The sequence below is a fragment of the Phragmites australis genome, chromosome 5 (assembly GCF_958298935.1).
Source record: "Phragmites australis chromosome 5, lpPhrAust1.1, whole genome shotgun sequence".
Classification (NCBI taxonomy): Eukaryota; Viridiplantae; Streptophyta; class Magnoliopsida; order Poales; family Poaceae; genus Phragmites; species Phragmites australis.
The window spans coordinates 41,103,022-41,123,954 of record NC_084925.1 but is presented as its reverse complement, the minus strand read 5'-3'; the positions used below and the strand labels follow the sequence as shown (position 1 = coordinate 41,123,954).

The 20,933-nt window shown below is 41.9% G+C and overlaps 2 protein-coding genes and 1 pseudogene across 2 annotated transcripts; 2 read left to right on the top strand and 1 right to left on the bottom strand.

The window, feature by feature from the left end:
• Positions 1 to 25: 25 nt before the first annotated feature.
• Positions 26 to 2,107, top strand: LOC133919714 (H/ACA ribonucleoprotein complex subunit 2-like protein). The gene is made up of 4 exons (XM_062364203.1): positions 26 to 224; positions 335 to 404; positions 980 to 1,085; positions 1,701 to 2,107. Exons 1-4 carry the CDS (start codon positions 110 to 112, stop codon positions 1,860 to 1,862), a joined length of 453 nt encoding a protein of 150 aa, XP_062220187.1. The 5' UTR covers positions 26 to 109; the 3' UTR covers positions 1,863 to 2,107.
• Positions 2,108 to 9,627: 7,520 nt separating this feature from the next.
• Positions 9,628 to 14,795, top strand: LOC133918069 (LRR receptor kinase SERL2-like; annotated as a pseudogene).
• A 2,994-nt stretch (positions 14,796 to 17,789) lies between these two features.
• Positions 17,790 to 20,314, bottom strand: LOC133919712 (ASC1-like protein 2). The gene is made up of 6 exons (XM_062364201.1): positions 20,080 to 20,314; positions 19,290 to 19,519; positions 19,040 to 19,195; positions 18,652 to 18,837; positions 18,375 to 18,559; positions 17,790 to 18,130 (listed from the first exon to the last, which is right to left on the bottom strand). The coding sequence occupies exons 1-6, from the start codon at positions 20,209 to 20,211 to the stop codon at positions 18,099 to 18,101; spliced, it is 921 nt and encodes a 306-aa protein (XP_062220185.1). The 5' UTR covers positions 20,212 to 20,314; the 3' UTR covers positions 17,790 to 18,098.
• Positions 20,315 to 20,933: the final 619 nt, after the last annotated feature.

Sequence of the window (20,933 nt, the reverse complement as noted above, 5' to 3'; positions counted from 1 at the left end):
GCCGTTTTAATAGAGAGCGGCTTTGCGTTCCCTAAAACCCTAGCTCCAGCCTCCGCCCTCCAGAACCAACAAAACCCGCGAAGCCACAAGGGCGAAAGCGGCGGCGGCGATGGGGAGTGACACGGAGGCGGAGAAGAAGAAGACCCCGGTGGCGCTGGCGCCCATCGCGAAGCCCCTCGCCGGCAAGAAGCTCTGCAAGAAAACCCTCAAGCTCGTGCGCCGAGGTTCTTGAGATTTTCTGCTTGGCACAACTCGATTCGGTATCTGTTCTTCTGGTTCAGGGATCCATCCATCTCACTATGAACTCATGATTTGGTTCTTGGCGAATTTGCAGCCTCGGAGGCCAAGTGCCTGAAGCGGGGAGTCAAGGAGGTGGTCAAGAGCATCCGCCGTGGAAACAAAGGGTTAGTACCTTTCAGTTCTTTTCTCTGCCTGTTTAGTGTTTGGTAAACTTGTGATTTCCTAATTGGGTAATGACAAGTCCTATTAACCTATTGAGCGGTTGGGTTTATAGTTTCTGTGATAGTTGTAGCAATCAGCGAGCAGCGAATGGCTCCCACTTCCCACTTAGATGTCCTATTGGCCTTTTGGTAATGATGATATTATAGTTTTTGATGTCTTATTTTACTAAATGGTATTATGTACCCTGCCTTATTGGCCTTTTGGTAATGATATTTTAAATATTGACAAATTGTAACGCTGCCGGCCATTCTGATTTGATTTTGGAAATCCAGAGTTAGAACATACTACATAATAATGGAATATACATACTGATAACCGTAGTGTGTTGTCTTGTTTTTTTGAGGGGAGTAGTGTGTTGTCTTGTTGATGAAATTGTTCACTTTTGCGGCAATATGAACTGTTGTCTATAGGGTAGGGAATTTGCTTATCTTGATGTGTTACTCTGTGAGCTTTTTTAAAGCATTTCGTGGCTTAACTTGCACTATGTCATTGAAATATGTTGCTTTGCTTTGTGCAGGTTGTGTGTGATTGCTGGAAATATTTCTCCTATTGATGTGATTACACATGTTCCAATACTTTGTGAGGAAGCTAATATTCCTTACATATATGTTCCATCAAAGGAGGTGGGTTTACACTTTTACCGCATTATTTAGGTTTGTTTATTCTGCAATCGCACGGCATAAAAATCTTTCATTGACATGCAAGATATTATAAGATGACAATCACTTTACTGAATGTCCATGTAACCAAAGAATGCCAAAAAATGGTTATCAGATGTCCAACATCCATAAATATCTAAAATTTTGAGTGGAAATTCCCTGTCATCTTCCTGATAGGTATTGGTAGTGACGCTCTGTTTTAGGTCTGTGGCCACATAAAAACTCAGTGGCACTGCCTATTTGTCTTGTCAGTTCCTTGAAGTATTCTACACTAATTTAGAAAATACATGCCCATTCTCGTTTTTTTGGTCCAGTTCACTAATGCTGTACTTATAACTTACCTGAAGGCAAGAAATTCATATATTAGAAAGACCCTTTGCTCTTTGCAACAGCAAATTTTCTCATGATTCGCCGGTATACATTGAGATTACCAATGGACGGATTAGTAACATGGAGAAATAGGTCATGCTAAATTTGTGATTTCACTTATACGGCACTTTGTGATTTCAGACTGGATGCTTAAGATAGATGGCAAGGCCTTGAGATTTACTGATGTGTTGTGGTTGCCCCTCTGTACAGGATCTTGCGACTGCGGGAACCACTAAGAGGCCTACTTGTTGTGTTTTGGTTATGACCAAACCAGCCAAGGGGGAGATCAGTGAAGAGGTGAAGGAGAAACTTAAGTCAGACTATGACCAGCTTGTGACGGAAGTTGCTGAAGCTACATCTGCAATGTTCTGAGAATAATTCCAGATCACAGTAACTGGGAATCAGGCAACTCATTGTGCACATCTTTCTTGGTGTAATGTGTAACATGATACTGTCAGCCCACCCTGCTTGTGTGAACTGCACCAGTATGTTTTCCAGGGTGGCTGGAGCACCATCGGTTGCTCACCTATATTATGGATTGCCCTTGTTGGGCGTACTATTCTATTAATGATTACATAAAATTAGCCAATTATAATGATTGGTGAGCAGATTGCTTATTGTGAGATTGCCAGACCCGCCTGTAATGTGTAAAACTAATGCGATGCCTGAGAACCCTGACCTGGAATAATTCTGCCCATTAGGGGTAAAAGCATTGAGCATAATTGGCAGTGCGCAACTGTGCATGAGTGGGACTTGACTAGTATTATGTATCATTGAAATTTTCCACTCGGTTCAGGCTACGTCGCAATGAGCTCTTCTTTTTGTTTGTTTGATGGCACATTTTCTTGAAATCAGGTGTTTGGAGCCACGGCAGGAGTGTAGTCGTACAACACAATACAGTTCGACCACTGATCCTTCAGTATCCAGAGCTGCTTGCGGGTACGAAGGGAAAAAGCTCCGGTTTCTGCATTGGTTCTGATCTTTCAGGCCCTCATCAGAGGTGCTGGATCTTTGTTTGTAGTTACAGCGCCTTTGTTTGGAAGTTTGTGTCGAACACACGACAAAGTTTGGCCTCAAAATTCTGTGGTTACTGTTATGATATGCCATCCATCAGTCTTGCTGGGGAGTGAGAGCTAACAGCATAACAAAAAAAACTATATATAGTGTGTGGTTGAAGCAGGTTTCATATAGGAGCCCAAATAACCCAACCAATCTTTCTTGCTTGTGGACGAGGATTTGGCCGTCGAGAATCGAGTTGGGTCGGTTGCATTGAGAACAGGTACATAGAGAGAGCGCGTGCGCTTACAAAAAATTCAGGCACTACTCTCGAGCTGCCAACGACCTTTCCAATCCCGGCCTAAGGAGTGGGTTCGGTAGGATTCTAGTGGTGTTTGGTTTCAAGCTTGGGTAAGCGAAATCAAATTTTGGTCTATTCTAAAAATTTGATCGTTGTTTGATTTGAAGTTAAAAATTAGCTGGTTCATAAAAATTTGGCTATTGCTACATTAAACAGCCGACACGGGCACTGACGCTCGCCCTGGTTTTGGCGGGATGCTTTGCTTTGCTTTGTGCAGGTTGTGTGTGATTTGCAATTTATTTGCACCATGGTATTTCTTGTGATTTTATCTACAAAACAAGATCTCATATGACTATGTTTCAATGAGAAAAAAATTTGATGATACATAAGCATCACATGTCATATTCACAGCTATGGCAAAATTTTACATGACTGTCATACAAATAACATTTTTTCCTGTTACTGTCTACGAATTGACAATGCCAAATTTTGATCAGCCCTTCTGAGGTCTAGAACCAAACAGGCCCTAATGCATGAGCAAACTTGTGGAATGTATGATTCTCTTGGGATAACCATGCCATAAACCCAGACAAGCAGATGGCCTCTACTTTGCAACAGGTGTATGATTCACTTGCCATCTTAATATACCAAATCAGACAACCTAAACATCTTGTCGTTATAAATTTAAAGGCGAACATGAAAAAAAAGAGACAGGGGCAAAGTACTGGTGTGTATATGCTCCAAGTATACAATCATCAATAGTCAAACCTTTGTTTTTAAAAAATAGACATCTGAGTTACCATACTGGAGGGCTGAGGTCACCTGGTCAATCCAACCATACAAGATGCATGATATTTGCAATGGCTGTGGCTGTGGCTGTGGAGCAGTGGATGCTCAGATCTTCTACTGTTCTACCCTGCATGCATGCATGCTACAATGCATAACGTGGATTCTGCTGTCCTTGGTCGTGTTTATTTCTTGACCTCGAAGATTTATTGTGTTAGTTATCTTCATTGCCACTAAGTGCCATCATTTAGATTGTATGATATCATTTTTGTCGTGTATTTGCATCCGTAAAAAAAAAAAGAAGAAGAAAGACATGGGTCCTCAGCCGGCCCATTCTTTCAGCCGGCCCAACCCGGCTCTTTCCCCCTCCTCCTTTCTTCATCAGGCCGGCCCGGCCCATCCCGGGCCACCTTATCCTCACGCGCCGGCTGCCCTAGGGCGCCTGGGCGCTGTTCCTCTTCCTCGCGTCGCCTGAGCGGCCGCCTCTCTCCCTCGCGCACGCCGCCGCCTCGCTCGAGCCGCGCGTCCCGCCGGCCAAGCCGGCTCTTCCCCTTTTCCTCCCTGCTCCTTGGGCCTACGCCGCTCTCCTCTCCCGCACCGAGCTGTTGCGCCGCACCGCCTTGCCCCCTGGTCCACGGGCCGCGTCGCTCTCGTCGCCCGGCCGCCACGGCAGCAGCCTCAAAACCGATTTGCCTCCCTCCCCTCCATCTCTATCCCGTGCGTTTTGAGTGGATCTGGGTGGATGGAAATCGGTCTCCGGATTTTTCCCCAAATCCTAACCGCCCGGACTCTATCTCTTCCCCCAAATCCTAGCGGTTTCGAGCTTATCTCCTCGCGTGGGAACCCCGTGCCGTGCCTATATAAGGTGCAGGGAGGGGGGGGGTGCCCGAGAGGAGGATTAGAGGTGGTTGGCCGGAGGCTCTGCTGCATCAATAAATCGCCATTGCCACTTCCTGGACGCACCGCCGACCCCGCCATGGGTTTTAGCTCTGTCTGTGCCGCTGTCCTCCGAGGTGAGTCCTGGCTATGATCCCCTCCTTCTAATTCCTCAGTCTGGGTTTGATGGTGATGGTATGTGATGCTGGCCGGCCATCGTGCCGTGTATGCTCATCGTTATGTTGCGCTTATGCTTCTCCCCAGCCTTCGTGCTGTGGTGCTCTTTGCGGTCGTGCATATGCTCTAGATGATTGCTGTTGTAACATAGAAGCTAGCCGGTGCCACACCATGCTCAGTTGACCCCTGGCCATGGCCAAGTCGGCTAGCCTCTGACAGTGCTGGCGTCGTGCCGTGGATCTCTCGCTGTTCAGGCCGACTGCCGGTAAATTGATGTCGCGCAACCCTTTTTCTCTGTATTGTTCTTGATGGAGTTCGATTGCTCGACATTGAGTCGGTTCGATCATGGTTTAGCTGCTGGTTTGTTTCACTGAGAAGTGGTCTAATCTTTTGATGGTTGTGGGCATTGGCATGTGATGCCCCCTCCCCTTTTTTTCAGTATTGTCCCGGTGTTGTTTGGGCGCTGGCCTGGTGTTTTTTTTCTTTAGTGCCGAGTAGTGGTCAATCGGCTGTGATCTTCATGGTCACTCCATCTATTGATTGACTGTAGTTGCTTGACACATGCTGGTGATAGCTCAATCATATTGGTGCCCTACGATTACTTGTTCATGATTGATTCATGATTTCTGTTAGCTTCATCATTGTCCCTGGTGAATAGAAAGTCGATGTTGTTAGTTTGGTGTTGATGGTACTGGATATGCTGACAGTGCCTCAATCTTGCTTATGCTGCTGATCTTGCCCTGCCTTGGTTATTGTCGGTTGATGCTATGGCTACATTACCCTCCCTGAAATTTATAAGCAACAGCATAAAAGAAAGGTGATTGCCCTTTTGCCTATGTGGCTTATCGTCGCCTTTGTGGCTAACCAGATTATCGCCTTTGTGGCTGGAGCCTACGTGGCCCAAACAGTGATCACCCTCGCCTTTGTGGCGTTCGCCTTTGTGGTGTGTTGCCTTTGGTCGGCCGATGAGGACAAGTCCGAGGCCCAAAGAGGAGTTAGTGAGTCAAGCACGGCGTCGGAGCTCCCGGTTGTGGCCATGCTGTTGCTTTCGGTCGAAGCTACGCGTCGTGCCGCGCTCCTAGCCCATCTCTTCATAAAAACACAATTTTGAGGCCTATGTGGTCGATGATGACCCGGGATACATAAACAGTCCAAAAAGTTCATGCTAGACTGTGATCCCGTTCTTTACTGCTTTTATTTCTAACGCTCACTTTGCTTGGTCTTTGTTGCGTGTGACTACAGCCTTGCAGACTCGGAGACGACCTCGGTATGACGACCGCCAGCGCACTTAATCGGAGGTAGCCCGAAGACGGGCGTAATTAACCGGAGAGCCCCACGAGGCCACGGGAACTAAGACAAAGCAATCGCCAAATCATGAAGATAGTCAGATAGCGTGTGCGTTTGAGGAGTAAAACAAGTGTAATCGAAAGATGTACTTTATGAATTCAATATGAATGAATAAAGTTACAATTCCATTACATTGTATCCTGTCTCTTGTATACTCTGTATACTGGCACACCCGCAATATTACATACACAATTTCAAATACAAATTCAAACGCTTGACGTTTCGAATCCGCGAAACACAGATGATGACCATACACAAGTTACATGGTTGCAAAAGGACATCCAAAGCACTTAGAAAAAAATAACCAAGCCAATGATGCAGCCTTGGAGAGGAAGTTCAGATTTGGGCAATTGAAGCAACACACTATGATTCATGCCCCATGCTTTGAGCTTTATCACGCACGCTCAGCTCAGCTCGTGCATCAAGTTTCTGGGGAGCAACCGAGGTTATGATCCATGTCTCACAGATAACTTGCAGTTCATCCTTTCATGGCCCCACATACGTTTCTCCCAATCTTTGTACTAGATCTGTACGGTATGGTGGCATACCACATTGCCCTTGCCCAGTTGCTCTTTCACAAACACATCCACACAAAGCATGAGTGCAGAGGAGAAGAGAAAAGCGAGGGGGGGGGGGGGGCAAAGGCAGCACATCATCCCTCGTTTCACTGGAAAAGAGACGCCACGTCTTTCATGCAAGGTAGCCTCCCAATGATTTCAACCCAAAGGACAAAAGGAGCATGGCCATCCATTCCCTTCTCGCTTGCAGATCAAACAAGGAAAGAAGGTTGATGACCTCGTGGAGCATCCAACTGATAAACAATCTCTCCTAAACATCACTCAAACCTTGGTTTCCTTAAACACCACTCTACATGCACATATACTTCTAAATAAGAAGTGCCATCATATGACACACTAAGGTATGAAGAAAAGATAATTACCTTATTTTTGTTTTCTCAGAAAATTTTCCGGTACTTGGAAGTACGTATCTAATCATCTGCATGGTATTGTTCGACGCCAACTGAACTGGTACAAGCTGATACAAGAACCCAGGCTACTGTTAATATGCTACAGCCGATAGCAGAAACACGGCCAGGATTGCATTTGCTTTTTATTTGGTTCTTGATTCTCCATCCACACTGCGTCAGGACCAAAATTCCCTTGTCCATTTCCCCCAGCGCCTCCACTTCATGTCAGGTGAGAGGCACTTCCCCCTGTCATCATCCTCCCTTCCTCCAACTAAAGATACCTTTGCTCCATTGTTTAGTGTTCCCACCAGAATTCTTACACACTTCCCTAGCTAATTGTCCAACTGCCTATGCTTTGGAGAATTCTTTTTGTTATAAGAACCCCCAATCAGAGGTGATATTGTGACCTATCATAGTCTTACTCCACTCCACCGCTGAGCACACCCACACTCCAATAAAGCTGATGCCCTTCTTGAGTGGCATCGATAATAATTTGTTCCTTTAGACTAGATTAGCCTAGCCCATTAAGTTAAAAAAACACATTGTCACTGTTTTTCATAATTTGGGGTTTCTTTTTCACAGGCCCTAAGAACATAGATAGGATAGAAAGGAGGAATTTTCTTGCTCTTTTGTTTCAATTTTCTATTCCAAGCAGGCTCAAGGGGCAGGCATGTTTGTTCCCCCTAACCCCTCATTTTTCTGCTTTTGCTTGCAGCCAGAACACAAGCATCTTCTTTTGTGTCATTTGCTACTGACAGGTCCTCAGAGGCATCCCTTCCACTGCCACTAGCGATTGGTTCTGTGGGAAGAGAAGGTTGCATGCTTCCTCACCTTGGCCTCACCCTTGCTTCCATGTTTGAACACAGAACAAGCCCCTAAACTTCTTGCCGAGGAGGCCCAGCTCTTGCACTGCCTTGGCAATGGAGGTGGTTCTTGCTGCTTCCTCGCTGGTGCTGCTCTTGTTCTTCTCCCCTCGCAGGCCTGCAAGTGGCCTCCTCTCCCACAAGGGTGTAAACTATGAAGGTTAATATTCCTTTCTCAAACCAAGAGCTCTCTTGGTTATTTGGTGTTTGTTCTCTTGCATTGGTGCTTGCAATCATCCTTGTATGATACTCTCAGATCAAGAACTTTGTTATTGTCTCTTTATTGTTTCCTTTGAAGCATCAACACATTTTGGTTTCTTGGGTTGTTCGTTTCCATGTAATCTTCTTTTGCTTTTGCTCGGGCCTTTGGCCGTCCTGCCTGTTGTGTAACTTTGAACTCTTTTTTCCTTAATACAAAGATGCACAACTCTCTTGTGTTCTAGAAAAAAAAATTGTTTCCTTCTATTTTTTTATTGCATTGGTATGTAACAATTTCTGCTCCATTTGCAGTTCGAGCTCTCATGATGATCAAGAACTACCTCAAAGATCCTCATGGATCCTTGCAGAACTGGGACCAAGACTCTGTGGATCCTTGTAGCTGGACCATGGTCACTTGCTCACCAGAGAACCTTGTCACTGGCCTGTAAGCAAGCTGCCTACCATTTTTTCACCAGCTCGAAATCAATGTTTCCTCAGGTTTTCATCTTCATCTTACTGTTTCAAAGGCTGTCTGAATTTGGCAGAGAAGCTCCAAGCCAGAATCTCTCTGGCCTGCTCTCCCCAAGTATAGGGAATTTGACCAACCTTGAGACAATGTAATTTTTGTTGTCGCGATTAGCCTTGTCAACTTCTACATTTACTGAGTTTCTTTGGGTAGGAAGATATCTCATATTTTGTTTATAGTCTTCTGCAAAACAACAACATAAATGAGTTAATCCCAACAGAGATTGGCAAGCTAACAAAGCTCAAGACACTTGATCTCTCCAGCAACCATTTATCTGGTGAAATCCCAAGCTCTGTGGGCCACCTTGAAAGCCTCCAGTATCTGTGAGTGCAATTCAGTTCCACTGTACTAACCTTGAAGTTCTGTTCCATGTACTTGTCTTGAATGCTATTCTGGAGGTTTTCTATTCATGATATGTTCCTCTGGAGCCATCCAGTCCAATATCTATTCTTATTATTTACCATTGAGCTCTTATCAGGAGGCTTAACAACAACACACTGCCTGGTGCCTTCCCTTCATCATCAGCTAATTTATCACACCTCATATTCCTGTGAGTACTCATTGCTGGTTTTGCTGTTTTGTGTTGGCTGTGTGGCGATCACTGTTGACTTGCATTTTTCAGGGATCTGTCCTACAATAATCTGAGTGGTCCAATTCCAGAGTCTCTGACATGGACATTCAAGTAAGGCAATAGCCTTCTGTTCTTTATCTTTGACCAAAAGTACCACTTCCTTTGAAATATAACTACCTTCCAATTTGAGTTATTGGGAAAAAATATTTATACCCTTCTCTCGCAGCATAGTAGGGAATCCACTGATCTGTGAAGCAACCACGAAACAAGATTGTTATGGAACTCTACCGATGCTGATGTCCTATAGCCTGAATAACACACAGGGTGGGCACAATTTTGTTCTGCTCGGTGATGATTAGCAGTACGTATGTTAGTGTTGTAGATAACCAATTAACATATGAGATGACAACGATCATATTAGGGATTATATTGGAGTTCAATTAGCACAAAGCTTCATATCAAAGTGCATTGATCTTGTAGATAGTAATTGGTCTAACAGCCACTTTTATCAAAAGGTACTCTAATGCCAATGAAAGCAAAGAGCCATAAAGGTGCAATTGTGTTTGGTTCTACAACTGGCTGCATCAGCTTCCTTTTCCTTGCCATTGCGTTGCTTTTTTGGTGGAGGCATAGGCAAAATCGGCAGATTCTTTACAGTGTTGATGGTAAGTAAAAGGCCCAAGTTACTCATCAAGACATGAACTAAGTTCCTGAATCCTTGTGGTACTTGGTGGCATCAGTTACTAAGGTGACATATTCGTTTGATACTGTATTGGCTACTTGCAGACCAACACATAGAGCACGTCAACCTCGAAAACATGAAGAGATTTCAATTCAGAGAGCTCCAGGTTGCAACAGAAAACTTCAACAGCAAGAACATATTAGGAAAAAGCAACTTTGGAATTGTTTACCAAGGGCAGCTCCCAGATGCAACTCATGTAGTTGTCAAAAGACTGAAGGATGGTAAGGCCACAGGCAGGGAGGCACAATTTCAGACTGAAGTCGAGATGATCAGCTTGGCAGTGCACCGTAACCTTCCCAGGCTCTACGGGTTCTGCGTGACTAACACCGAGAGATTACTAGTTTATCCATAGATGTCAAATGGAAGTGTCGCATTGTGCCTGAAAGGTAATGATATAAAGTTTTCAAGTTATAAATTCTCAAGTGTCATTTCTTTTGAAAAAGGAAATTTATTAACTCTCATGGTTATATCAAGCTGATACAACCATATTAGAGTTTACACTCAAGCTCTACATAACTATAATGCACACAGTCGCAATCTAACAAATATCAACACATTACAAAAGACCCACACAAAACAATAGTCTAACATGATGGAATCACATCTCCTCAGCTAAGGTTATTTTGCTTAGTCCTGGATGCGGAGTCTAAACTACCATCCAAACTGGATAAAGAGCTCCCTAACTGCACACTCTAGTCGAGTACATGCTGTAGTAATAATCTCATGATGTTCCTACAGATGCAGTACATACCACATATGAAACCAATATGTATAAATAAAAATAACTTGTAAAGGAGGAGAAGAGTTACTCTTGTTAAAGATAATATCATTCTTACATAGCCATAGAGACTAACAAAATATGGCCGCCACCGTTAGTAAGTAGCCTTTCAAGTTTTTACTAAGACCTCGAAACCAATTCTCAGATATGTTTTGAACACTTCGTGGTTGGTAAAGATTCGATGCTACCTGGATTATTAGCCATGCAGAGCGTGCGAAAGGGCTATCAAAGAAAATGTGCTTAATTGTCTCGTGTTTGTGACAAAAGCAACACTTCGGATCACCATGCCATTGTCTTTTGATTAAGTTATTTGTCGCTAATAGAACACCCTTGTGCATATACCAAAGGAAATCTTAATTTTTAATGATATTTTCAATTTCCACATTTGACTATTCTCGATTGGTTCATCTCCCTTCACCAAGGCCATGTACAAGGAATTAATCGTGAACCTTTCAGATTGGTTTAAGATCCATTTAAACTCATCTCGGTCCCTCGTCAAAGTGATGTTAGTAAGGCGCGTCATCAAAACATTCCATGCAACCAATTTTGAGCCAGTCATGTCCTGCCCGAAAGAGAAATTTGTGGGGAATGACTCCATTGCCTTAGCTACCGAGGCTTGTTTATTTCGCATGATGTTATATAATGAAGGAAATTGGACTCATAGCGGCGATTTGCCTAACCAAATATCCTCTCAGAATCTAATTTCAGAGCTATCCTTTATGTTAAAAGTATCATATCGGAATAGGATACTTTTCACTTTCATTAGACCGGCCAAGAAGTGTGAGTCACCTGTTTTCATTCAACTTGCGAAATTGTTTTTGTCCCTATGTATTTGTTTCGCAGCAGATCTTGCCACGTCCTCTCTTCCGTCTGTAACTTGTATAGCCACTTACATAGGAGAGAGGTGTTTTGGATATCCAGTTCTTTTATTCCTAATCCACCCAGGTCTTTAGGTTTACATAGAACTTTCCATTTTACCAGGCAATACTTCTTTTTATGGCAGTCGTTTTACTAATAAAACCTTGATCGAAAATAATCAATCTTTTTTAGTACCTTGCATGGGATTTGAAAGAACGACATCATATAAGTGGGTAGGCTACTAAAAACTAAGTTTAGAAGAACAAGCTGCCACCCGTTGTTAAGTACTTGGCCTTCCAGCTGCTCAGTTTTTTTATTCTTGCCTCAACTTCTTTACAATATGAGTTTCTGAGTTTTTGATAGTGAATTGGAATTCCTAGGTACCGAATAGGTAACTCACCCATTGTATATCTAAATATATCTGCATACTGATTTGCCTTGTCTTGAACCGCCCCAAAGCAAAATAATTCATTTTTATGGAAATTTATCTTTAAGCCTGAGAGTTACTCTAATGCACAAAGCAAAAATTTCATGTTCTTAGCCTTTTCTAGGTCATCATCCATGAATATGATTGTGTCATTGACATATTGGAGAATTGATAGCCCACCTTCTACCAAGTGGGGTACAAGTCTTTCAACTTGACTGGCATTTTTAGCCCTTTGAATCAATACTGCTAACATATCTGCGACAATGTTAAACAGAATCTGAGAGAGCGGATCACATTGATGTAGACCCCTTTTTGTTTGGAAGTAATGACCAGTTTCTTCAATGACTTTTATAGCTACGCTGCCCCCGGAAATGAAGCTTTCGATTCATATGCACCATTTAGACAAAAAACCTTTCATCCAAATGGACTGCAGCAAGAAAGACCATTTTACTTTGTCGTAAGCCTTCTCAATGTCAATTTGAGATTACACCACTCATCTTTTTTTGATGGACTTTGTGTATCGTCTCATGTAGAATTACCACTCCTTCTAGGATATTCCTTTTACGCATGAATGTCGTTTGAGTTGGACGGATTAAACGGTCTGTGACACTATTGATTCAGTTGATGATCACCTTGGTGAAGATCTTGAGGCTGATGTTTAGCAAGCAGATTGGTCTGTATTGCTGAATACGACAAGCTTCTTTTATTTTTGGCAGGAGGGTAATCACTTCGAAATTTAGGCTATGTATCTGTAATCTTTGATGATATCCCAGAAGTTCTGGTAGAACTCGACAGGGAAGTCATCCGGATTCGATGCTTTATTTCTTTCCATTTTGGAATATGATGTCTTTTACTTCTTTTTCCAAGAAAGAAGCTGTAAGAATGTCATTTTCTACATCAGTTACCTGAGTGATGTCATCTGTCCACGACTTGGTCATGGAGAAATGATTGTTCACAGGTGGCCTAAATAATTCTTTGTAAAATTTGGTTATATATGTTTTTAACTGATCTTGTCCTTTAATTTTTCTGTCTTCTTGTTCTAGGCAAAAGATGCGTTATTTTTTATGTTTGCCATTTGCAGTCATTTGGAAGTAGCGAATATTGTTGTCTCCTTGGAGGATATCCTTGACTTTGGCACGTTGATACCATTTAGTCTTCTCTTCTCGGAGTAGTTTAACCAATTTTTTGTTAGATTAATTCTTTATGTTAATTTCACTTTCTGTCAAACAATTGAGCTCAGATTTTTTTTTGTCAAGCTCATCGATTATCGCCAGGAGTTCTTTCTTTTGTTGTTTGTATGTCCCACTAGTGTGCGCAATTCATCCTTTGACGTGCCGTCTTAGTGAGCTAAGTTTGTTTGCCCACCTTTGTGTGGAGGTCCATTCTCTTGACAACATATTCCATAACTCCTTAACCTAGTCTGCAAACCCCTCGTAAGCTAGCCAACCTAGCTCAAACTTGAAAGGTCTTTGTCCTACATTTGGAGTCGAGTCACTGGTATGTACCATGATCGGCGTATGGTTTGACAATGACGTCCGCTCAAGAGCCTGGACGGTAACCAATGGGTATTTTAATTCCCATTTTGCTGTTGTTAAGACCCGATTGAGTTTTTCAAATGTGGGGGTATCAAGGTTGTTTGACCATATATATCTTCTCCCCGAAAGTTCGATGTCCAAGCTGTACATGTTGAACAAGAAAGGCCACCGGTTCGAGAATCTATCATTATTTTTCCACTGACTGAACCTTAAAATATTAAAGTCCCTGCCGATCAGTATCGGGTGTGGATTATAGTGGCATAGATTAACCAGCTCTCAAGTGTCATATGCTCAAGTTTTGTCAAATATTTCTATATGGAATTAAACATGACTGCTTGATACAATTGAAGAAGCATCAAAATCGACAAGCAGAATACAAAAAGATTTGGAATTTGATTCTTTTGTTCCATTTCTATTTCCTCTCTTTCGGCAGAATATTAGAACAAAGAATATGATTCCCATATAAGGAAATATTAACTTTATTTTCACCAAACCAATTACAGGGAAGCCACCACTGGACTGGATCACCAGAAATAGGATAGCACTTGGGGCAGCAAGAGACCTACTGTACCTGCACGAGCAATGTGACCCCAAGATTACCCACAGGGACGTGAAGGCAGCGAACATACTACTAGATGACTGCTGCGAAGCAATCGTTGGAGACTTTGGGCTTGCAAAGCTCCTAGACCACCGTGAATCGCATGTCACCATAGCTGTGCGGGGAACCGTCGGACACATTGCCCCTGAGTACCTCTCCACCGACCAGTCATCTGACAAAACCGACGTCTTTGGTTTCGGAATCCTGCTGCTGGAGCTAATCACCGGTCAGACTGCACTAGAGTTTGGAAAGTCATCAAATCAGAAGGGAGCCATGTTAGACTGGGTAAGTTAATTCGCTGTTAATTTCATATGGTCTACATAACATGTGGCATATGATCATACCTGAGCTAATTGACATTGGCGTCTGATCAGGTGAAGAAGATGCACCAAGAGAAGAAGCTGGACATACTCGTGGAGAAGGGCCTGAAGAGTAACTACGACCGCATTGAGCTGGAGGAGATGGTGAAGGTGGCGCTGTTATGCACCCAATACCTTCCTGGCCACAGGCCCAAGATGTCAGAGGTGGTCAGGATGCTGGAAGGCGACGGGCTTGCAGAGCGGTGGGAGGCATTGCAGAGCACCGAGTCACACAAGTTCAAGGTGCCCGAGTTCAGCTTTGGCCGCTGCTACTCCGACCTGACGGACGACTCATCATTGCTGGTGCAGGCAGTCGAGCTCTCTGGGCCGAGATGACACCATTGCAGACAGTGGAAGGCAAGATGCATTACCGTTGTTTCCCAGTAGGGTCTGTAAATAACATAAAGTGAAGCAACTGATGTTGCACCTTGTCAGACAGTGAAGCAGGTCTCAATCAGATGAACTGTACAAAGATCAAAGAAGAGCACAACCTAGGCTAGGCATGGTACATTACTGCATTTACAGGTTTTGTAACGGTCCGTAGAATAAGATCGCAGAGCAATATTTCAAGCAGCAAGGTTTTGTTTGAATGTTTTCCTTTATCTTCTATTACACCATTAATGCTAATTGTAAGTAAACAATGTTGCTTTTGGATTGCAAAGATCTGGCAGTGTCAATGTTGTCTGTACATAAATCAACTCTACCAAATTCCTGTTATATTCAATTTACGGCTACACATCCAAAATACCCAATCTTTGCCAGAAAATAGCAAATAGTTAATGTGCATATCTCCATGTTACTGAACATAGTATGATGGCAAAGATCAGGATCAAATTCAGTAGAGCAAAAAAATGCTATTCTTATTTTCAGGATCATCAGAGAATAGGAATAAACTACCAAAGTAAACAGAAAAAAGAACTGCATAGAAGATCTATGTGTTCAGAAACATGCAGGTCCACTCCATTTCACCACCACGAGTTCAGCACCTGCGCACTGCACATTTCCATCGTGGGCCGGATGACATGCTCGGCGGTTGGGCATGTCTTGGAATAGTACTCCAAGCTCAGCTTTGAAAATGTCCGCAAGTAAATTCTCACTGCTCCTGTTTATTTAGTTAACACTGAGATTTTGTGGCTAGTCGCTAATCCTGCATGGCCTTCATAGCAGAATAAGATATGGCATACGAGTACACACTGCTAATAAAGGGGGGCAAGGCCTCACCCTCAAGGGAGAGATGAACTAGATGTGGTTGTATTGGTGTTTGGTGGCTTTGAGCTCTCCTATGTTGGGAAATCTTGTGAGATGCAGCATATTTATATGCTTCTTGAAAAAAAATTATTGGTTGGAAATTGGAAGATTCCGTTGGTGCCTATTGCAGAAAAGACTCTGATAATTATTTTTTTAAGCTAAATAATGTCGATATTATTATCTGCGAGTGTCATAGGGGGTCAGTAATCATATGGTTCTCTGCGAGTGTCCAGAAGCTCTAAGGATATCATGAACAGCAGCATTTTTTTCTTCGCAGATTGCTTAATTCATTATCTTAGTACTGCAAACTGCAGTTTTGCATTGTAACTTTACTTAAACATTTTATCAGTTAGAACTTAACACGATAATGATATCGTATATCAACAAATAGTGGTATCGTGAAATGAAAAGGGAAAGTGTAACATAAGAGATAACTTCCAAATGGTAATTCCAGTGTTTCAGATTATTAGCAACAGCAGCAACAATATGCCAATGGCACTCATAAACGATTTCTACTGCTTACCTAAAAAAAAAAAGATTTCTACTGCAGTAGTATGTAGAGACATACACATCAAGATATTAATTGTTTCACCTGGGAAAAACACCGACCATGGTAGTAATAAGGTATTGTGTTTCGAATGCCACGGACCTGTGATCTATCAGGACACTTAAAAAACAAAACTCGTGGATTAACCTAACAAGATGCATGCATATGGATATAGACTTTTGGGGATATTAACCACTATCCGGTGTATTCTTGAATTATTAGACGCAGAATTAATTGGGCTAATAGGCTTTCGGTATCTAAATCTAAACTCTATTGGTTATTTGTCTATAACTGCTGATTGAGTACACCCAGGCATCCTTCCAGGAACGTTCGGCTGTGTAAACTTGATATAGCTGAATAATGATTCTAAAGAAACAAAGACTGCGAATGGGCAAGTAGCCCGATGGCAAGCCGCATGGGAACTGTCACGTCCACCGGGGTTTCGAACCCCGGTGTCGCACGCCTCTTTAAAATGGCCTCTAAGAAGGTCCCGGGTAAAAGGGGCCGGTAATAAAAAAAAAAGAAAAAAAAGAAACAAAGACTCCTACCTTTCTTAACACGAAAAGGATGGGTCTTCCACTGTATCCATTTGGAATTTTACTATAGGTGATATGATATCATTCTAATTACCCAATTCAGTGGCAAGATCATCTTACACCCATCCAACTGAACCAATAATTAGGTACATGATAGTGCCACATGACAAAGCTAGATCAATTTCAGTATAACTGGTCAGAATTGTACTGGCATCATATGTCAAAAACTGCCTATATTATTCTGAGATAACCACATAATGTTAAATGAACTGCTAGGGCTAGCAGGGAGGCTGTTTGCTTGAAACGAAATTTAAACAACACGAACAGAACAAATCCAGTGATCATATTTCAGATAAACGAAGAAGAAAGAAGACTCGAGTCTTTGAATGACATGCAATTTCCATGTGCATCATCAAAGAATAACTTTGGGCAGTGATCAATGGCAATGAATGCAGCAAAGCTGTAAATAATTGATAGTTCGAGAGAAAGCAATTGCCTGTTCTGTCAAAAAAAAAAAAATTACAAAAGTTGATCAAGGTTACATTGCTATATGATTCTGAAAATGATTAAGATAATAAGAACTATCTACTAGCAGGACAGGCAGTTCAAGTAATTACTATGTGAAACGCATAGTCTTAGCTGTACAGCACAAAAAGCGAAAGGTGATCTTGCTAGCAACATCTCATGTTCCAAACATCACTCCAACTGGACCAAATGACAAGTTGAAAGCTACATGTTTTCAGGCAGGAAAATGACACGTGCAGGTCCAGGAAAAATCTGATTAAAAAATCAATTAAAGTATATTTAAGGGCATCAGAATGGAATATCTTGGGCTGTGTAGTAGAAAATATAATTTTCCACTGACTGCGTTTCTAACTGTAAGCTTTGAGAAAGGGACATAAATATGCTTCTGTGCTATCTTTAGTAAAAGTGAACGTGAATTTTAGCTTTGAGAAAGGTGGCATAAATTGAAATATGCTTATGTCCTATATTGAGTAACTTTATCAGCAGCTCGCATAGATTTAAGCTCAGTATTGCAAGGGCCAAGCTAGAGGCAGATATGTACATAAGTAATGCTTTCCATTAATTGGTGTGTAGGTGCTACACAATTTGACCTAATTTTACATAAATGGGCAATGCCCAAGAGACATCTATCTGCGATGCTCACCTAGATATGGGCATTAATGCATTATTACCTACAAAGAGGCAGAACAAAAGCAAAACAGAGCAATGGTCCCAGCGTGACATGTTCTTTTTCACCTTCAGAATTTACACGGATCAATCCATTCCCGTGTTCCTTTTCACCTTCAGAATTTACAAATCTCAATCAATACTCATTTTCCTTTTCACCTTCAGAATTTGCATAGCTCAATCAATCCTCATGTTCCTCTTCACCTTCAGAATCTACATGACAGGGGGCAGTAGTGAGCATTATGATACATAAGTAAATCTAAGCCCTATATTACGTGTTAGTCTGTTAGAAAGCAATGGATAATGCATGATCCCCAAGACAAGTATTTACACGGAAGAGATATTAAAAAACGATGATATATTCATCTTTAAACAAAATTTAACTTCAAAAAAAGATTTATCAAAATTTAGCCTCATATAATAACAGATTAACATTCTTGGGAAAAGGAGAACCTACCAGAACGTATATCATCCCCAACATGCCCTCTAGACTGTATTTGCCTCACGAGCATTCGATACATTAAGACCCACCAATATATATGTAGAACAAGGAGAGAGAAGAGAAGGCTGTTGAACACATAGTAATATATTGGCCCATCAAATTTATGCTTCTCCTTGTCAAGAGTTAGAACAACTTCATAGCTGAAATTTTAAGAAGAAATACGTAAGTTTTAATAATACCAAGTCCCCTAAATTATACAACCCCATCCATGAACATAGTAACTCATACCAACCTTGTGCTCCAGAGAATCCAGAATGGATAGTATATAAGGCGAAGGGCTACCCAAGAAATGACGAAAAGAAGAAATGAAGTATCTGCAAGTAACTGGCGGCCACTGTACTTGGAAATCTTTCCTAGCTCCAGGAACACGTCACTTGCATCATGAATGGCAAGGACAATTGAACCCACCCGAGCAAACCTGCTTTAGGAAGTTAAATTAATTTGGCAATTTCAAGGAAAAAAAACATTTTCATATGATATTGGGTCTAACAAGTAACTGCTAGTAATAAAGTATTAACAAACTGCCAGTGTCTGAGTATGCGTTGAGAACATTGATGTAGATATGAGAACACGACTTGACTTGGATTCAAACAAAAAAGATCTCTAGATGATCAGTATACCTGAATATGTAAGACAGTGCTATCAGAAAAACAGTTGCTACATGATGAGTCATTGAAATACCGAAGTCCGAGCGCCTTGTTTCCCAAAACAAAAGGGCAAATATTGAGTATGTATAAAAACCAGCAACATACATATAGACCACCTTGAGTTTTAATCTGGATAAAAAAAAGTTTATTAATAACTTGGTATAAACAAAATAATAAAAGGTGACAAAATAAGATGATGTTCCCTCAAAGATGACTCACATACTTTATTTTTTGATCTGGCCAGACCTGGTCATCCGGCCCAACCCAGAAATTTCTTGTGGTTGTGAACCATGGTTCGTTATATGTCACAGACAATGCCAATAGCTCCCCAGAAAGGAAATAAATGCATTTCCAAGCCGATTCTTTAAATTTCCTGATCTTTCTCTTGCCTGCATATGTGGTAGGATCAAGCTTCTCATCCCCCTTCTTGAAAATCAGCTTCCTGGCTAACCACTGTACACAAAATGCTGGATGAGAACTAATGCATAAGACTCCGTTCTTTAGGTTTGTTTGAACAACAATTGAAATAAAAGTGGCCAAGTGCAGGAATGTGTAGGCACAGAAACTTAATAAAAAAGTTGGCACATCCTCTTAGCAACCTCATTTTACCTGCCTCTGAATTTTTTTTTGCCTAATAGGCACTTCCGCTAAGGATAATCACACTAATCAACATTTTATTTTGGTGGTTTAGTTAAAGGGAATTCACTCAATTCAAGATTTGTCACTCCATGTCTCACTAACATGTAAGTCCAGGGGGTTACATGTGAGTGAGATAAATAGTTGCAAATCTGAAATGACAACAAATTGAGTGACAAATCCTCAGAATTTTTCATGTGTTAATTATGACCACGCTAGCACCTGCTTGCAGTAAATAGTTGCCGCGTAATACTCGTCAGAACCCCCATCCCTATCTTCCTCTAGAATCTAGAAAGGAAGCAGCTCAAACATCGCCTAAAAGAGGAGACAAATAACCAAAAGATAGTGTACAGATGAGCGGGAAAAAAGAATACAACCTCGAAGACGAAGCGGTCGATGAGGAAACGGACGACGAGGAAGAAGACGACGAACAAGGGGATGCCCGCGAAGTCGGCGTAGGCGGGGTAGCTCTCCACCTCCCAGTCGATCGGCGGGAGCGAGATGGCCATCGCCGCTCGCCGGAGGCAGTCGGAGAGGAGCGGGGCGAAGACTTTTTCCGGGCGGTTCGGTGCTGGGGGCTGAACCCGTATATGAACGGACGGCCCGGGTTCTTCAGAGTTGGTTGCTATGTGACCAGGTGCAGAATGCCCCTTCCAAAAAAAAAAAGTGCAGAATGTTTTCCAAGATGACTTGACTTTGAATCATCAACCCCATTCTAGAAATGTTGAATAGTTCTGGAAATTCGTCGAGGAAGTTTCTTTCGGGCTAGCTTGCAAAGCATGTAAACTATAGTAGATTTTATAGAGCTAAGGCTGGATCATTTTGTGAACGATAAAGTATACTATAACACGAATGATCTCAAAGAAAAAAAAAGGTTTAGATACTTCGTGGAATAACATATTTTTGAAAATTCATAGCATGCGCAGCCCATTTACAAAGTATATTTATATGAGCCAATTCAGCCATTACTTGCCACCATCTAGTTTGAAAATAAAAGGTTTGTATGACTATTCAAGAAACTATAAAAATTCCTAGAAATTTTTATCGATGAAATTTAGTTGTTTCAAATGCACAGGAAAGGAAAACACATTCAGAACCTATTTAAATAAAAAGATCCCGTTAAAATATCACTACACTATAAATAAATTAAATAAATTTTAGTCTAACGTGGTGCAGAATCAATTACCCTAGAGTTACCCCTCCCCTTTCACTCTACAATCTATGAACTCGG